General features: G+C 38.8%; 2 protein-coding genes across 2 annotated transcripts; one reads left to right on the top strand and one right to left on the bottom strand.

Moving 5' to 3' along the window:
• Nucleotides 1-455: 455 nt before the first annotated feature.
• On the bottom strand, nt 456-10,441 carry LOC139710077 (coiled-coil domain-containing protein 174-like). The gene is made up of 10 exons (XM_071622022.1): nt 10,367-10,441; nt 8,158-8,280; nt 7,537-7,637; nt 6,597-6,658; nt 5,705-5,882; nt 5,394-5,495; nt 4,784-4,947; nt 2,364-2,458; nt 1,515-1,779; nt 456-826 (listed from the first exon to the last, which is right to left on the bottom strand). The coding sequence occupies exons 1-10, from the start codon at nt 10,403-10,405 to the stop codon at nt 456-458; spliced, it is 1,500 nt and encodes a 499-aa protein (XP_071478123.1). The 5' UTR covers nt 10,406-10,441.
• Nucleotides 10,442-10,691: 250 nt separating this feature from the next.
• LOC139710071 (GTP cyclohydrolase 1 feedback regulatory protein-like) lies at nt 10,692-15,128 on the top strand. The gene is made up of 4 exons (XM_071622015.1): nt 10,692-10,734; nt 11,595-11,693; nt 12,246-12,340; nt 13,814-15,128. Exons 2-4 carry the CDS (start codon nt 11,598-11,600, stop codon nt 13,947-13,949), a joined length of 327 nt encoding a protein of 108 aa, XP_071478116.1. The 5' UTR covers nt 10,692-10,734; nt 11,595-11,597; the 3' UTR covers nt 13,950-15,128.
• Nucleotides 15,129-18,912: the final 3,784 nt, after the last annotated feature.

Consider the following 18,912-nt stretch of genomic DNA (forward strand, 5'->3'; position numbering starts at 1 on the left):
GTTTAACTTATCCAATCTGATATTTCACATCTTTTGAGTCAATGTACGTTTCAACCAACATTACTTTTTTTTTATGCCTCACTTACCCGATATCCATTATTTTTTTTTTTATTTGTTGTCTTTGTGAATGTATTTTGTATGTATGTACGCATGTATGTTTTTTATTTTTAGTCACTTTTATGTTGTATATTATATCATTATTTATGTTTATTATACAGTTGCAATAGGGTGCACCTTACCCGACAAGCGTTTGCTTCTTTATAGGTGTCACCCAAATGAATCCTTGTAATATTTACCTTGTTTTATATCCGAAATAAATGTGGATTGAATTGAATTGAATTGAACACCATGCCAGATGTTGCAGATGGGCAAGCAGCTTGACATGACCTAACCCTGAGCCAAGTGTGTAGATCCACAAGTATTGGCTCTTTCATGAATTTCCAAGGTATTCAAATTTACTGATTGGCATTAGTCCTGAAGAAGGAGAGAGCTGATGATATGGCATCCTCTGTTTTTGAGTCTGAACTGGTGTTTCCCCTGCCTCTTTGGCTGAGAATATACGAGTCCCCTGCAGCTGCAAACGGTTGAGTGCCTGTACCAGATCCACCGGGATTATTCCACTGCGATCCTAAAGCTGACGACTTTCCCTCGGTCCTTTCAGTCCTCTTGCCATAGCTGGATGTGTAGTCTCTGAGAGGTGGGAACTGCGGCTTGGACCGCTGGGGCTTCTTCCACCCGGAGCTCTCGTAGCTGCTGGGAGGGGCAAACTCTGAAGGTCTCTCGTTTCTGACGTTGTCCAGTCTCTGTTCCCATGGTGATACAGGCTCTGAAAAAAATCAGATGAGTCACATTCAGAGAAATTCCACTGTCTACTCAAATCCTGCATTTGTAGGTCATGAGGGTGATTTTCATCATTTGATGTTTAGCTAAATGTTCGGTTTTGGTTTCTCTGCCCAGGTGGCCGCATCAATGGTCCACTGCACTCTCCTTCAAGAGCTCTTATTTTATAAACATAAGCATAGAGCAATGACCCAATAAAGCATGTTTACTATGCTTTACAACAACACAAAAGGACAGGCAGGTTGCTCATCTGAAGGAAAGTGGAGATGTTGACTTAGATTTAATAGCTCACTGAAATGCATGTTTGGTGCATGGTGCTTTGATATAGCAATTTAGCAAAGTCAAGAAGGTCTGTTGCAATCATAGAATGAATTGTGTATAGTTTCAAACCAGTGTTACCGACTACGAAAATCACTCACTGAAAATTGACTTATTTCATGTACTTCTTGTTAGTCACTTTTGTAAGTCATGCTCTTACAAAGTGAATATTGTAAAATGTAAGAAACTGAGTGCTTAATAGATGTAAAACACTCCATTACACTCTGCAATCTTTCTGGGATGATGATGACCCAAGTGCATCAGCCATCTTTATTCCTACCAGACAGATAGCCCACAAGCAAAGGTTGTTTATTGACATAACACAGTAAGATGCTTTCAAGATCTAATCTTCATACCTTTGCCAATGTCCCATTCTCTGACTTTTGCCTCTCTGGGCGACCCATCCTGCTCGGGAGCATCTGCCAGTCGTGCCTGTTCTGCGCCATCCTTCTTCTTTTTCTCTGGAACCACAGTCTCCTCTTCCTCCTCCTCCTCCTCCTCCTCATCTTCCACGAGTTCTCCCCTTTGCCTCTTCCTCTCCTTCACCTTCTCCAGTCTCGCCTTCATGGCCGCCTTCCGCTTTGCCTTCAGCTTCTCTCGCCGCTGCCTCTGCCCCAGAGTCTGTGTCACAACAATAAGATTGGATGCAATTTTAAATGTGATAAGTAGGAAAATTGTGTGCGGGAAAAATAATGCCAGCTAATATTTACTCCATAGACAGCAGTGCTAGCAACTACGCATGGTGCCACAACAGAGGAAATCACCTCAATCTAAACATAGGGACATCAGCTACAAAGAAGAGACGGAGGTTTCTCTTGGGCTCTCCAGTGGTTATGCTTTGTGATACACTAGGGGGGTGTTTCACAAAGAATTCAAGTAGATCTTAAAAGTTATGACTGACTTGAACATATGGTATGCCACTGATTCCCTCTTCAGTTTCATCAGCCTTTCAGAATCTGCTTTAAACTTGTTATCCAGATTGAGAGAAAAATTTCTTTGTCACTTATTTTCTCTTGAACAGTAATGACTGCATGAAAAAGTCTCCCAAAGTTTCATTTTCATTTGGAAGGTAGAAGACCACTGAAGACATACATGGCATGCCATAATTTTATCAAAGTTGAGTTCAACTTTAAGATTGACTTAAGTTCTTTGTGAAACACCCTCCTGGCCATGCAGACTGGTGGCCAGGCAGACAGGTGGCTTACCTCATCTCTGAGAAGCTGCAGTCTCTCCATCTGTTCGTTCCTCTCAGTCTGGTCCTTGGAGAAATCAAAGTACCCCACTCCAAGATCTCGCACCTCTGCCATAAGGAACACAGATTTGGAGTGCAATATGAAATGTTATGTTTGATCACATGATGCTATTGTAGAGCAATCACTGACAAGGATTTTATTAATGAGGAATATGCAATACAAATATGCGTGTTTATTATTTCCTGCCAAACTACAATCTGGCCCATGTGATGAACAACTGGACATATATTTTCTTATTCTGAAGTCCAGTATAAAATGAATTTAAGTGAAGCCTAGCTTAGACAGAATGGTTTGCAAAATAACAGAATGCCAAAGACCAAACACCAAAGTTTGATACTTCTTATAGACATAGAATCATGATAGGCGCATCAGGGCAATTACATTGTACTCCCAGATGGCAATTACCCCCGGCTAAATACTGGCCAGTGGTAAGGTTAGAGTGAAGATTAGGGTTAGGTAGGTTTAGGGTTATGATTAGGTTCAGGATAAGGATCAGGGTTAGGGTCAGGGGAAGGGTCCAGGGTAATTGCCCAGGGGGCAGCTGCCCTAGACCCCATGATAGGATGCTTATGTAGACTAATGACTTATCTTACCCAGAATAATTGTGCAATCTACAGAACTTCCCACTGCAGTCTGCTTTATTGCAAAATAGATTTAGCTTTAGTTCAATTGTGTTATCAAAAAGGGCAATAAAACATTTTGTTATTGATCTTTCTTCTACAAACTCAAAGTGAGAAAGAACATTCAGCTGATGTACAGTCCACAGAGCTGACAATCACCTACTGACAATCAACAGAATGAATAACCCACTCTTTTACTGCAACTTTGTATATATAAAGTAAGCAGCATTTAATGTGATTACACCAGGCGCGCCGGAAGCAGTTTTGGATTGGGGGGGCAAACATTGGAGGGGGCTCAAGATTAGACCATGCATATGTTACACAATATACACATACACACACACACTCACGCACACACATCTATTATTCATATATATAATATATAATTATATATATATATATATATATAATATATATATTATATATATATAATATATGATATAGATATATATATATATATATATATATATATATATATATATATATATATATAGATATATGTAAAGTGGCGTACGGTGGGTCGAAACATGGGGGGAACCATAAAGTAATTTTGACGGTCTGTATGCTTGTGCGTGTGTGCGTGAGCAATAATGGGACTACAATACATTACGGAATGTGATACATTCAACAACGCAGTCATTGAGGTATATTGTAAGTTTTCCTTACATGGATTATGGAATGACGGTGTGAAACGATTGACAAATTATATACTGTAAGCAACATAAGGTGAATGGCATAACAATAAAATGCGAGCGAGCGAAGCGAGCGAGCTTGAAAATTTTGATATTCTACAGTTCCAAAACTGGAGTTTTAATTTTAGCTACATATTTCGCTTTGAAATAAATGGGGGCGCATCGGGCGCAACTGCCGGCAATTATTGGCAGCAACATTAGGAGAATGGCAGAACGATTCAATGCGAGCGAGCGAAGCGAGCAAGCTTGAAGATTTTGACATTCTACAGTCCCAAAACTGGGGTTTGTAGCTTTATCTTTCACTTTGGAAATTAATGGGGCGGCGCATCGGGCGCAACTGCTGGCAATTACTGGCAGCAACATTAGGAGAATGGCATAACGATTCAATGCGAGCGAGCGAAGCGAGCGACCTTGAAAATTTTGACATTTTACAGTCCCCAAACTCCCGTTTGTAGCTATATTTATCTTTCGCTTTGGAAATTAAGGGGTGGGGGCATCGGGCGCAACTACTGGCTATTACTGTCAGCAACATTAGGAGAATGGCATAACGATTCAAAGCGAGCGAGCTTGAAAATTTTGACATTCTAGAGTCCAACAACTGCCGTCGTAGCTATGCTTTTCGCTTTAGAAATTAAGGGGGAGGCGCACCGGACTCAACTGCTGGATGCGAGCGAGCGAAGCGAGCGAGCTTGAAAATTTTGACATTTTCCAGTCCAAAAGCTGCCGTTTGTAGCCATATTTTTTCCCTTTTATTCATATATATATACATATTTATTTTATTTTCTTTGTTTATTCATTTATCTTTATTATCATTATTACTATTATTATTTTTTTTTGGGGGGGGGGGCTTTTTGGGGGGGCAAAAATGCGTTTTGCCCCCCCACTTTTTGGATTGGGGGGGCGGCCGCCCCCCCTGCCCCCCCACTTCCGGCGCCTATGGATTACACCATAGGGGAAACATTTTACTAAACATTGAGAGAAAAACTCAAGAAGGAAAAAAAAAAGAAGAAAAAAACTCAAGTGGCAGAAGACCAGAAGGAGATGGCGCACATGACCTCACCGTCATATTTGACATTCTGGTAGTGGGTGGGGCCCTGGGGTCCATTGGCAGCAGCCTCCTCCTCCGCCTCCCATTTCTTGCGGAGCATCTCACGATACATGTCATTGGACATCAGGTCTGGTAGCTCTTCCCCTTTCTCCGATGTTTTCTTCTCTTCCTTCTCCCTGAAAGCAGATGCATGAATAAACATAGAAGCATGTGAACAAAGTAGAGTTATGAGTAATACTATGGCAAAAGACCTGTGAAAGACGACTTTTTTCTTCAAACATGGGTGTGACATACAAAATCTAATACATTGTAGCTTGAGGTGGAACAGTGAGAATACTGTGGGTCATTGTGGTAGTTGACTAAACACGTCAGGAGTTCACATACTCTTTGTCTTCTTTTGTGTGTGATTCGTTAACGATGTTTTATCCCAATGTGCTTCCATCAAAATTACCTGTGGGGTTTCCACCATTTTTCTAGTGCTGGCTAAAAAAAAAAAAATCAACATTCCCCACCGTTACGAAATATACAACATCCTCATCACAGAAACCATGATCTTTAAAGTAACCTCCTGATTGAGAAAATGAAAAAGTGCTGATTGGCACAGGGGAGGATGTTTACTCACTGGAAGGCTTGTGGGTTAAGATTCTTGTCCATGGAGATCAGATGCGGGAGATCCTTTCTCATACACCGTCTGGATCGACCAAGGGAGTCTGTATAGTCCACCCTGTTTTGAAGAAAGGAAAAATTCATTTTATCATCACAAACTGTCAATAAAGTGGTTCCTCTCCATTAAAGAAAACAACAACAACAGCAAAATAGATTTAGAAGCCTTTAAACATGTGAAATGAGAAAAGATTAAAATCTCCATATGTTATGCTTGTTCTTTTTTTAAGTGAACAGCAAAATTCACAACATAAACTTTCTTTCACATACCATTCTTCATCTCTGTTTGCTGGAGGTGGTATCTCATCATCCTCCGCTAATCTGTCCACCTCTTCCTTCTCCGCTTCCTCCCTTGGTAACGGTCCCACACCCCTGCTCCTCAATTCATCCAGATTGTCTAGAGCCTTCTTCTCAAAGTCCACAAGGAAGTGCTCCCCACCATCTGAGTCTAGTAAGTAATCAAAAACAAGAAATATCCACATCAAACTTATGCCTGTGTAGGTTCTTTGGCCTTTATGACTGTCGATCAGGCTGTTCTAAAATTGCATTCACATGAAATTTTGTTAATAAGTTGAGATTAAATGTTGTAAGATCCAGAACAGACAATGACCTGTATTAATTGCCATCAGTAAGGAGACTGAATTACACACCTAATTCATAAGACATCAAACTGCTCCTATACATCAAAGTATCCAAATGCAGTGCTAGAAAGAATTAGCACACTTAAAGTGTGTAACTTTCACAACGGTGATATTGGTAAATGTGATACTGATGGTATTGCAAGACTGATAGAATAGAAGACTATGGAGGATGAGAAAGGGTGAATATGAGAATCAAAGAAAAGAAGGAAAAATTTTGAGACATCTATGATAACAACTAAGGATTCAGTGCTTTTATCCTTCCACTTTTATACTGTGGATAGAGATATGTTCGCATGCATTTTAATTTCGCGAATTTTGCCAGAGCCAAGATGTGCAAAATCAAAATGCATACAAAAGATCTTGTCTACACTATAAGCATTAAATGCCAGTGCCAATTTGTGAACATTTCACAAGAAAAAAGCTGTCAGCTCCAATTCATAAAAATTTCATGCCACAAATGTATCTTGCTGTACAGTACACTGTAACTAAAAATTGGAGACATAGAACAACATTCTACATACTTGGTAGACCCCCATCCTTGGTCATCTTCTCATAGAACTTTGCTTTGGCTTCCAACTTGCTCCTGTGAAGAAGAAGAAAAAAAAAACAGCAAAAGGGGATGGGCTGTGCCATATCACATTTGGAATGGAATAACACACATGGGTCACAAAACCTTGCACCAACCCAAATGTCCATCTGTAAATCAAAACAACTGAAGGTAAAATCAAAATCAGATGGAATTGAAGAACACAGTTCAGTTGAGTAGACAGTGCTGCTAAATAGTCTAAATATCTGATGGAAGCATTCATTAATATTAATGGTAAGTTTGTGATCTTTACTGTAATCTCAACCGACAATTCTCAATGCAAACTTACAAGTACTTCCTCTGAAATGCAAAGGTAAGATTTTTTTTCCACATCTTGTACACTTTGATGTGCTTATTGTACTCATTTAACACATTCAATTAGATACATTGTACTACAGTAATTTTATACAATTTCACAAAACACCAATATTAATGATATTTCTACAATCAAGAATTACAGATCTTTAGTGGACAGAGTAATACAACTAATCTTTCATAATTATGTATTCAGTCTGAAGATGCATTTTGTGAATAATTGGATATAAACATTGTCATGAATATGCATATGTTTAAGTAAATTACAAGGTAGTATGTATGCACGCTGAGTCCATGTGGTGGAAGCTTTGAGAGAGGACATGGCGCTCGAGATCGAGGAATAAAGTTTGTTCTTGGCGATTCCTCATAAAAGTTTGGTGGTGATATGGCTTTCTTGCTGTTTGGTGTCACTGAATGATCCATGTGATGTTGATTGCGCCTATCTTTTCCTTGAGGCTGTAACAGCAAGAAAGTAGTAACACAAAAATATCTTCCTCTAATCATATCACCTACCGGTATCTGTTGTGAGTAGCAAGCCAATGTTGTTAGAAGTACTGTACCTTGCATTTTCAAGCTCATTTCTTTCCTCCTCAAGTTTCTCAAGATCTTTCTCTGCTCTGGCCTTGACTCCAGCATTTTTCTTGCTCCAGATACTTGGCTTCTGTAGGAGTGAAGCAAAAGTGATGCCATATGCAGGCAAAGTGAATGCAAGGAACCTGGATTTTATCCCAATGTCTACACTATACTCTGAACTGTTTATGCCAAGGAGACTCAGGGAATATATTGTTGTGACAGCAAAGGTAGTGCTAAAATACATTGTCTGCTGAGCTGGAACCAACACTTTTCACTTCTTTGAACTAACCCCCCTCCCCCCCCCCAAAAAAAAAAAAATAAAAATAAAAAAAAAATAAAAAAAATAAAAAATAAAAAATAAATATATAAAAATCAAATAAACAAACAAAAATGAATAAAAAAAATATATTGCTCTTCAACGAGACCACAAAGTACGGCTGCTAACATTGCACAAGAAGCAAGTGAGACACTGCAAAGGACCAAACCCATGTGGAAGGGAAGGTGAGGGGGTGGGGTCATTTGAGGGTGTACAGAGAGCTTCTTTTGCACTCTGCATGATCACTATGCGAGACTTGGCAGCCCTGAGAATGAAATAACAGACCCCCTACCTTGGACTCTGCTGGTCTGGCTCTGGTGGTTGAAGCCGAGCTGCCTCCTTGCTGCTGTGTCTGAAGGCGATCCCTCTTGAGCTGTTCCTGTTTCTTGAAGAGCTCTGCCTTCAGATCCACGAGCTATTCCAGGTAGGATTCATGAACAAATGATCTTCACACATCACATAAAACTCATTGGTTGTTAAATGATAATTGGAAAACATGTCTTATTAACATGGAAGTTAATAAATAAGAATACAAAATAGATTTAATTCAAATTGCATAAACTAACCACCCTTTCTAGGATCAGGATCTGCTAAATGGCCATCTACAAGTTTATAACTTACATGGTACAGGGTGTCATCAGACATCATAGGTAATTCAGGCAATTCATGTTTGGAGAAATGAGAATAAAGAACTTTGCATAACTTCAGGAAACATTCAAAAATATACCGGTAGGTAACAATGTAATGCAGCATGCCGTAACCCTTGGTACCATCATAACCCAGAATACGGCATTGTCTGGCGCTATCTTGTGTTTGAAAGATATACAGAACATTGCACGTTCACATCATGGTGGCCAAACTTTAGCAATTGGCGATATCAATCCCAATGCCAATTCCACATCCTGATGTGCTTAACAAAATTACAATAATAATAGTGAAGTGAATAAAAAATACATGTTCAGTGTCTCTGCCCACTTTATCTTTTCTTTTTGAGGCTGTCTGTTCTTTTTTTTTTCAATTGTACAAAAAAAAAGGGGGAAGAAAAATATACCGGTAATCTTTCTCAAAAAAAAAAAAAATCATTTTTTTTTTCCACAGGAAAAGATTGATATTCATATCTAGAGATTGCATATATGATATTTGGAGACTCTTGAATCAAATTTTCCATTTATGGGGAGTATTCCCCCCAATCCCCCCCCCCCAAAAAAAAAAGGTTGGCAGGTAGTTTTGACAAACAGTGCAGCTGGTTGTATTGAAAAATGTGGATGTGGCAGGTGACCAATTCGAAAAAAAAAAAAGGACCTCCTCCTTCCTTTTTATTTTTCCGCTGAGGCAGGATAGGGTGCTAAACTGAAACATCTTTTGTTTTATTTCATTTTGCATAATAATCACATTTCTTCTTCATAATAATTGAGGGAATAAAATGCGGAAAAAGTTAAGCTGGCGGATGATTTGATCTGTGCAAGAAGTGAAGCATTGTAAGTGGTGTGAATTTCTCCTACAATATTATTGATTATAATGGCAAAATAAGCATGCCAAAGATTACAGGGTTCTGAGGGCATGCAATGTGAATGCACACATTTTAATCATAGCATTGCTGTATCAAATCGAAGAAACTGACACTTTGATTTTTTTTTTCATATATTAGACAAAATTTGAATATGTTGATTTCCACTCAACATTGTGAGACACAAAATCCATCATTACAAAGTCAAAGGAATTCATGTATCTTTTTTTTTTTTTTTGGTACATTACCCCGATTAGTGCTAAAAATCTTCTTGCATACAGGGCAGTACAATAAATTTAATCGTGCTCCCAGACTGACTCACTCATATTTTATTTTTTTTTTGTCACACGGGGTACAGCACTTCTTTTAAAAAAATGATTCAATAAAATGGGGAATTTCTATTCGGCACACTCTACTACTATACTTAACTATACACAGCCCTGTCGCTGTACACAAGTGTAACTAGTGCACGGCGTCTGGTCGGGCTACTACTACTTACAAGCCTTACTAGACCTTGCCTTGGCCTTACCGCAGCAGCGACCCCATACGGATAAATACGACTGTGTTACAGCGCCCCGCGACGGGGTTAGCCTTGGCCTTGCCTTGATTAATGAGGGTCTTACAACTTTACAAGTAGGCCCCTATTACAAATTCTGATGAGGTGAAATGCACTACTACGTTAGCTGGCAGAGATTCTAGAGAGCTTCGTTCTCACTGTCGCTTACTTTCAGTTCACGAGAACAGCTGTAACTTAATTGGTTCCATGAATTCCATACCATCATGAATGTTGGTTTGAACAAGCTTGGGACATCCTTCCCCATCACAGAATGCAAGGTGTGGTGCTACACTCTAAATCAAGATTGATTCCTCTGTTCCTTTGTACATGTACCTTCAAGTTAAACCGTTATATTTCAACAGAATTATAAGAATGACACCTCTTATGCCGTGTGAAATTTGGACGAATATTTTGTATTCTAAGATTCTACAAACTTACCGAAGAAACGTTCACGTTAATCTTATTTGATTTATTCATCCTGCCTTGATGTGCTGTCCGTCTCTTCTATTCTGCTCTGCTCGTTCGCAGCCGCGGCCGGCCGCGGGCGCCGGGCCCCGGGGCAACGGGTCGGGTGCACTTGTGGCACGCAGCCGCTGCTAGCTCGGTCGCCGACCGTTTCCTCGCTCGCCCCGTGGGCGTTCGGCCGGGGTACACCGAGCCGTACCGGGTGGTCAACGGTTCTTATGGTGCGGCTATGATCGCTCGAGTCACAGCTGAAACAAGTCGAAAATTTATGTCTTGTGTGTGTCATCTCATCTGGTAGTTCTGTTGCCACAGTGCAGTGTTGGCTTGATTCACGTTGGACTGTAAGTGTGCTCACGTTATTACGCTGTAAATGAGTTTTGTCAAGAAAAGACTTTTCTGAAAGTGATTTTGAAAGGATTGTAGAAACTAATAAATCGAAAGGGAAGAGTTTTATTGCATATTACTCGTCAGGTTGATCCTCAGTCCCGTATGTACAACTTAGTGTGGACACTATGTAGTAAGTTTTGGTCATAAGACTAAAAGAGGCTAAGAGTAGGAATACAAAATGTAGTGATCGAGATGCAAGGGAAAGTTTAAGAGAAAAGATAGATTCCTACATAAAGATGTAGACCTAAAGCTGCTTCTGTGTTCATTTTACTTCGCATGTCATGCAGTAATTGAATAAAAGTTTTGATCATCTATGATCTAACTAACTTAACCTGAGAGGTGAAGAATAAGTTTAGACACAGGATCTACCTCTCCTTAAGAGTCGCAGTAAGATGATGATGGTGATGATGATGATGATGATGATGATAATGATGATGAAGTGCCAAGCCAAGTGGTGCAATGTACAGTTATGTCGCTGAACCGAACAATAAAAGGACATTTAACTGCACAAAATGTTTCCCGTCATGAATTGCACTGAAGACTTTTTTTTTTGCTTGTTATTAGCTAATGAAACCTGGATTGGCTGGAAGTGGCAACAGAAATATAAACTGGGCCCCTCACTTTTGAAAAAGTGGTGCTGGCTGTGCCTTGCATCTTGTTATAATGGGGTTCACCTGTATCACATTTGATTTCACTTCTTGGGCCAGTCGTGAAATCAAGGGAGGGGAGTATGAGAAATGCACATTCTGCCATTGGATGCTAGTGAAAAATGTTGCATTATTTTGTACCATACTTACATTTGTATTTCATTCAGTACATGAAAGAACCACAGTCTACAGAACTAAAAAGGACACGCAGAGTAGTGAAGGGTATCGCCATGCCGTATGTCATCATTAGCACCCAGATTAGATTGGTGAGTGTTCCTTTCCTGTCTGTTGCCTCTGCAATAAAGCAGGGCAATTTCTTATGGAAATACTGTATTATCCGCACAGGGTCCTAGTCCTCGTTAGGAAGAGCGCTGTAGTTCCCCCCCCCCCCCCCCCCCCACACACGCACTTTTGGCTTTTAAGGAAGGGTGCTATGACTCTTGACCCTTGACCCAACCAACTATGAACACTTATGACAGGATCTGCAGAAACAGGAGATTTTTTTTTTTTTGGGGGGGGGGGGGGAGGGGGATTGGTAGAAAAAAAAAAAAGGACCATTGACCCTGTGGCCACTTTTGAATGCTGGATGAATTATGTCTCCCAATCTTGAAAAATCTAATTCTTAACTTCAAATTTAGTGGCATTATTGTCAAATAAATTTCGGAAAAAAGGAAAAGAGAAAATGGAACTGTAGTTCGAGAAAAAGGTGTATTGATCCTAAATTTACGTCTTAAAAGTCTGCATTTTAATGAGTTATGAATGTATGATGTCATAGATCTCATGTATTCTCTGAATTGTGGGAAATGATTTGCACCCAGGAGTGTGGACCAACAATCTGTGGGGATGCCGAGTCTGATCCAGAGCTCATGGAATATCTTGGAGCCTCGCTGATCAAGCAAGTTGGCAACAATTTGTAAGTGAGAGCGAGGACTGCTCCATTAAATATTATTATAATTATGCACAAGCACATAATCACAGTGAGAAACACAGAAAACGTCAGGCGCTATTCATGAATTTAAAAACATGCAGAAGTATTAACTGTGATCCCGACATGAATGTGACATGCACGCATACATTTCTCATATCTATTCCGATTTCCACCACTGGCGAAATTGTCGGGAAGTCTCGATTCGAAAAAAAGAAAGAAAGTAAAATCACTTAATTTATGGCATAAACAGTACATACTACATGCACATACAGGTCAATCATACTGCATGGGTTCCTCTTACTTTTTTTGTAAGTAGTCATGTTTTAGCATGTGGGGAGAGGAAAAGAGGTCATATCACCTCTAATTTTTCTTGGTTAACCCTAAAAAGACTGGGGTATTTTGGTAGCTGGAAAGACTGGGGGGGGGGGGGGGGGGCCTAAAGGGCCCCCCTTGAGATCTCGGCCGTGGATCGCGCAATTACCGCGTAAATTTGCACAATGGTAGTGTGCGATGTAATCTACAAGATCACATAATTAGATTTTTCAAAATAGTCTTCTTTTATTTTATATCAATTAATTATGCTAATTTATGCAAAAATCAGACTTTTTGCTATAAATCAGTAAATAAAGTTCCAAAAGTGCTAATTTTTGGTCCAAATACTCTTTGTGGCATTCTTAGCAAATGTACTTGGAAAAAAATTTGGTATCAAAGTTAATTTCTTACGTATTTTATTGTTTTATGAATTTCTAATGTATTTCTGTGTTTTTTGACCTTTTGTTTTTGTCTTTTTTTTTCAGCAAAATTTTATGTCAGACATTTTTGAAGAACAATACTGCTAAAACAAATTGATTTCAGCCATTGACAGTAGAAATAAGCATATTCATATGAACCATGTGAAAAATATCAATTTGCATTCACTTTGTGCACAAATTCACATTTTTGGGCCGTTTTCAGTCCGATGTGCACGTACAAAAAGTTACATAACATCAGAACCATACCCTCGGGCGTCACAAATTTGGCGTCAAAATGTGCGGGAAACTCAAAAGAAAAAAGTCATAGAGCGTCGCAGTGAAAGCAATGCTCGTTGCCGAGTAATCGCACAAAATGTCGAGGGGGGGCCTTTTAGGCCTTTTAGGCCCCCCCCCCCCCCCAGTCTTTTTAGGGTTAAACAGGTGTTGCAGTGTGTTTCCAATACTTGAAATTTTCTCACTAACCAGTCCAGTTTTCTTTGCATTTTTTTAAAAACATCATATTATTTTGGTCTCTTACTTCTTTAGTCAAGAGCATGAGGTGAATGCAATGGTAGAATTCCATTACTGACCCAACATGATATGGCCCAAGCAGCCAGAGAATGCTAGATGCAGTGTGTTGAAACACAGTTCCATAATTCTAAATTCTAGCTAGGAGTCGGGAATATGTCTCTGACTTGTTTCAATTTATTTATCACAAAATGTCCAGCAAAGAGTACAGGAGTCCGGATGTGCCCAGAGTGATTCTCAATAGGCTGGAAAAGGTTGGCTACAGAGTCGTCACCCAGACTGGGGTGGGCCAGACCACGATATGGACTCTGCACAAGGAACCCGACGTTGCTTAACACATCCTCGACGAGGCACGGAGGCCGTGCATGTCTCCGTTCCTGATGATGCCGGTTGGACAGTAACTTGGGCATGCTTGATGGGGAGTAAATGTGACTGTGAAGAGTTTGCTGGCTTGAGGAAGGGTCAAAACTAGTTGGAGAGTTGGCGACAGTGGAGGGCGCTGTTCATATGGTGTGCGACCAACTGATTGGCCTCTCTTCTGCCTCATGGAATGAAGAATTAATTGTATTGTAGCCTGCAAAGTATACCTCATGGCAATCTTATTCTGTCTGACGATCAAGTGAGAAGTATAATTGGGATTATTTTTATAAAGAATATTCAGGCACTGAAATGTGTCAATCATGAAAATTATGAAAGAGCTTTGCTGTTATGAGAATGACTGAATCTGATTCTCAAGATGAGACTAAAGAAACATGATTAGACTGTTGATTTGACCATGATATTGCAGAGTTTGCTATAACAGTAATATTTCTCGTCAAAACTTTGTAATTTCTCTATATTATCTTATCATTTTTCAAACCCTGATAAACAAACCTTATGATGATAACACAGTGATTTAACTGATTCTATGGTGTTTGTGGTGAGGAGATGCTGCGGTATGGCCAACTCCATTGTGGGTCTGTAGATAGGCTCAGGAGGAGGAAGAGGAGCATTGGAAGATGATAAACTTGTACATATGGAATATATCTTAGGGATTACTATGGGAGGCATTATGATTTGGTTGAGTAGTGGGCATTTGATAAGGCGCAGGTGTACTGTTGGCGGTCAAAATGTAGTCATATACATGTATTAGTACGATTTCTTTCTTAAAACTGAATTTTGTACACATTGGTTATTGCTATCAGTGATTTTGATAATCTACAGCATGTGAGTCTCATCATCAATCTATAGACTTCATGAGGTGACAATAAAGATAATGCACATTTATGACAAGCTTTATTCTAAATCATAATGTGCTGAAAAGGCATGGTAAGATGTGACTGACAATAATATGTGCAAGTGATCTGGCTGAATTATGGATTTTATATTAATTTATTTTTTTTACTATAGTTTTGAAATGCTGTTTTTAGACCCTTTTAAGGTCATCGTCATGCCAATAAATCTGAATGGACGTTTAATTGAAGTCCTATTTTAAAAGTGTGCACAGATGCTGGAATGTGGTCTTGATTAATGAAATAGAGGTTAGAGAGGTTATAAAATAAGTGTTGCACTTTGCAGCATTGATGACACATGGGAGCTCTGTCATTAATAAACAAAACCCTGACTGACATCAGCAACAAAAACAAGCAACCAATACCCATATGTAAACAAATTATGATCATCGATGATAAAATTGTGGTACATCATTTGTATTAGCACAATGGATGACCTCCACTATTTTTATTGGACTCATTGCTGTGCACAACACAATGAGTGGATCATGTCAGTGCTGGCTAGTCAAGTATGAATGCTCCATGCATATTGTCAGGTGAACATGAATTTTTTTAACTTGTGTTGATGTGTTATGCTCTTAAATTTCAGTGGTCAATTTACATTCCTGTAGTCACTTGTGATGTGCTCTGGCTACACACACATGTGGCACTTCATCCCTTAGAAAGAAGACCAAACCACCTCATGGTGTAGACTGTTAGACAGTGTTTGCATATTCTGTCTAATGAGGATGTTATATGTTGTATTGTGTTGGGATTGTGGGAAAATATCTGTTATAGTGCTAGGGGTTATGAAATACAGTTCACCCCTTTACTACAAATGCAGTTATAATGAAATGTTTGCTCCAATGAAGTAAAAACACAGGTCCCCAAATTACTATCTACAGTTCGACCTCGATTATCTGGCCATGTCGGGACCAGCGCTCATCCGGATAAGTGAATTGGCCGGATATGGGAGACACAATCATAATGTATATAGCTGCCGTCCAAGCTGCCGTCCCAGTGCACTGGCAGCTAGGCAGGTAGCGTACCCCGCAACGGTGGTGTAATCTATGCTAGCCTGCGCAAAATTGTTGTCCCTTACTTTTACGATGATAATATGGTGTGAATTTATGTTAGTTCTGTTGGGAATATTGTAGGTAAATCATGTGAGTTTTGTAGAAATTTTAATTGAGTTTAAAGTCACTGTTTTTTTCTCAATTTTTGGAAGAAAAAAAAAAGTCCTTCACTGCCTGACATGTCGGGATAATAGAGATTTCCGGATATAAGGAGGCGGGATAATCAAGGTCGAACTGTACATATCTTTATGTACCTTACTGTTGGGCTTTAACAAAATTTTGATAGTAACGAATGAAAACCACCGGTCTCGAGGACTTTGTTATAATGGGAGTGCACTGTACTGTATTTTACCACTTAGGTACTTGGTTCACCTTGTACCTCCTTGATTACTGCTTGTTATTGGCACAGATCCATTTTGCATATGGACAGTTGCACCGTTTGTATCATGAATGATTTATGCTGTGAGCAAATGAAGGTCAGCTGCTACTTCAACTACTACTACTACTACTACTACAACTACATGTACTACTACATGTACTACTACTACTACTACTGCTACGTGTAATACTATTTCTGTCAGTGGTTTAGAATTGTTTCTTCACTATCTTGTGCCAACACAAAGATTAAGAGCTGCCATCGGTTTTATTGTAATATCATAGGACTTTTAAGGGTTAATTCTGTCTTTTATTATTAAATGTTGACAGATTTTCCATTCATATTCTTATGTTAGAAGTGTTCTCATGTAAAAGCCATTTCAATAAATACTTATTTTTGCATTCAGAATTGTTTAATTCTGGTGGTTCACATTGTGCAGTTATTGTTAGTTCATATAAATGACAAGAAAGTCACCATAACACATATACAAATGTAGCTGACCAAAGGCAATGTACTTTTAAATACATCCATTATTTTGGAAGAGAGGCAAGTGTGTAGCTGGTGCAACAAAATTTATGTTTGAACAATATACAGTATGTGTTATGAAGACTTTACAGGTTGTACTGGTAACAGTAAATTAACCCAAAATGAGGCAGATATTTAGCATTTTACATACATTGAAAAAAGTAACTACAATGCAGTGGTGCTAACAACAAAGTTTCAATACATGGCTACCGAGTTCTACAATTTTACTGCTGGATGCTGTTCATTTTTACTTTGTCACAGCCACATATCCACTCTACTCTGTTAGTATTGTCCCATCAACCACGTTACCTTTTTTCTAAACATAGATGCATGGGACATGGGACCTCATCAATTTTTAACTGTATGACTCCAAGACCACAACAATAACCTTTTCATGTGAGGTCTAAACATAGATGCAGAAGTACATGGGACCTCATCAATTTTTAACTGTATGACTCCAAGACCACAACAATAACCTTTTCACGTGAGGTTTCATGTCTCATTAAAGTAAAATAACAATAGAATATAAAGAGCTGGGAGCAGCAAAACATTGCTAAAACAGGGTTTTGCTACATGTACATGCAAAATGCAACCTCTGTATACAATGTCCCATCATAGCATACAACTTCATACATCAGTTCACAGTCTCGACCGAGTCACTATCAAAATCACAGCCACATACCATCCTTGGTTCTCAATCTTGAGTTTATTACCACTGCAAAGATTGCATTTACAATCAAGGTCAATTCACACAATAATTGCCTACCTCAAGTGCTCTGCATGTTTGAAATGGCAAGGTCATTTACAATGAAAGTGCATGGTAGTATTGGGTCAAAGATTTGATGTGCTATTTGCTGGCATTTGTATTAATTGTTTACGTTTATATTTTATCAAAATGCATGGCATTGGGGCCAAGTAAACTGAATCTGTTGCAAATTTCAAGACATCAGGAAGTTTAATCATATACTGTATACACATTCTATCACACTTTGGGTGGGTTATATTATGGAGCACTGTATTCTTGTCCACCACTAATTTAAATAAATCTAAATCTTATTTGCTGTTCCAAAAGGGACTATCATTGATAATAATAAGGAACTATTAATGCTCTCTCTAAGCGCAAAATAAGCATGGGATGATTCTTTTGGTGGATATTTACATGTTGAGTGACAAATCAATCATACCTTTAGAGTTGTATTTGGTGTAAGGTGCAGATTTGTGTGTGTGTGTGTGTGCGCGCGCGTGTGTGTATGTGTCTAGCGTAAATGTCCTTTCCAATTCACTGCTACTGCTGTGCTTTTAAAGCCTGCAGTCTCTGTGTCATAGATATTCTGTTCAGTGATATAAGTACACTTGTATCACATTCATTTAAAAAAAGATCGAGATAGAAATCACTTGCAACTGACATCCATTGCCACATGTGTAAATTATGTACATGTATGTCATGTTTGCACAGCTTCGCGAGGGAACATTTCGATATTGAGCATAGATATAAAAATATGGACTAAAATGCCCCATCAATTAGAATGACACATACTTTCTATAGACATCAACATGTAGACAAGGGCATATGGTTGTAATTAATGTAAAGTGTTAAATCCCAAGACATTGTATCTATCATTTCTATATCTACAGTTTTGTATGACTCTGCAACATTTTTCTTTTTTTATTGTGGAAAAAATATAAATACTCACAACACACCCCAGCAAGAATATGAAAAAGAATAAAATCTACAAAGATAGTGTGATAAACTTATCACTTTTCTGTACAGTGCAATAAACTGTATGCTTGCAGTTAATAACTGACAAGCTTTTTTTTTTCAATCTTAATCAAACTCAAAAGTACATTTACAAAAAACAAACAAACAATAAAACAATAAAACAAACCAGCTCTGCACTGTGAAGAACATAAATTCAGAGCAGATTGACATAACCAGAAACACAAATATGAATTTGATTTTTTCAGTCACCAGAACATTGGTGTCGTGACAATATATTCATCTGGTATGAATTACGCAAAATGTGACTATCTCCATTGTTGCCAACTCATGGGATAAATGCAATTACATGCT

Source organism: Diadema antillarum, unplaced genomic scaffold (assembly GCF_040938485.1).
Source record: "Diadema antillarum isolate AM-2024a unplaced genomic scaffold, OU_Dant_1.0 seq00001497_RagTag, whole genome shotgun sequence".
NCBI lineage: Eukaryota > Metazoa > Echinodermata > Echinoidea > Diadematoida > Diadematidae > Diadema > Diadema antillarum.

Bases quoted from the DNA above. Each gene is read 5' to 3' on its own strand.
- LOC139710071 (XM_071622015.1), top strand. From the start codon at position 11,598: ATGAAAGAACCACAGTCTACAGAACTAAAAAGGACACGCAGAGTAGTG. The intron at 11,694-12,245 runs GTGAGTGTTCCT...ATTTGCACCCAG, and splicing joins TTAGCACCCAGATTAGATTG to GAGTGTGGACCAACAATCTG. The intron at 12,341-13,813 runs GTAAGTGAGAGC...CAAAATGTCCAG, and splicing joins AAGCAAGTTGGCAACAATTT to CAAAGAGTACAGGAGTCCGG.
- LOC139710077 (XM_071622022.1), bottom strand. From the start codon at position 10,405: ATGAATAAATCAAATAAGATTAACGTGAACGTTTCTTCG. The intron at 7,638-8,157 runs GTAGGGGGTCTG...TCACTCCTACAG, and splicing joins CCAGACCAGCAGAGTCCAAG to AAGCCAAGTATCTGGAGCAA. The intron at 1,780-2,363 runs GTAAGCCACCTG...GTTGTGACACAG, and splicing joins TGCAGCTTCTCAGAGATGAG to ACTCTGGGGCAGAGGCAGCG.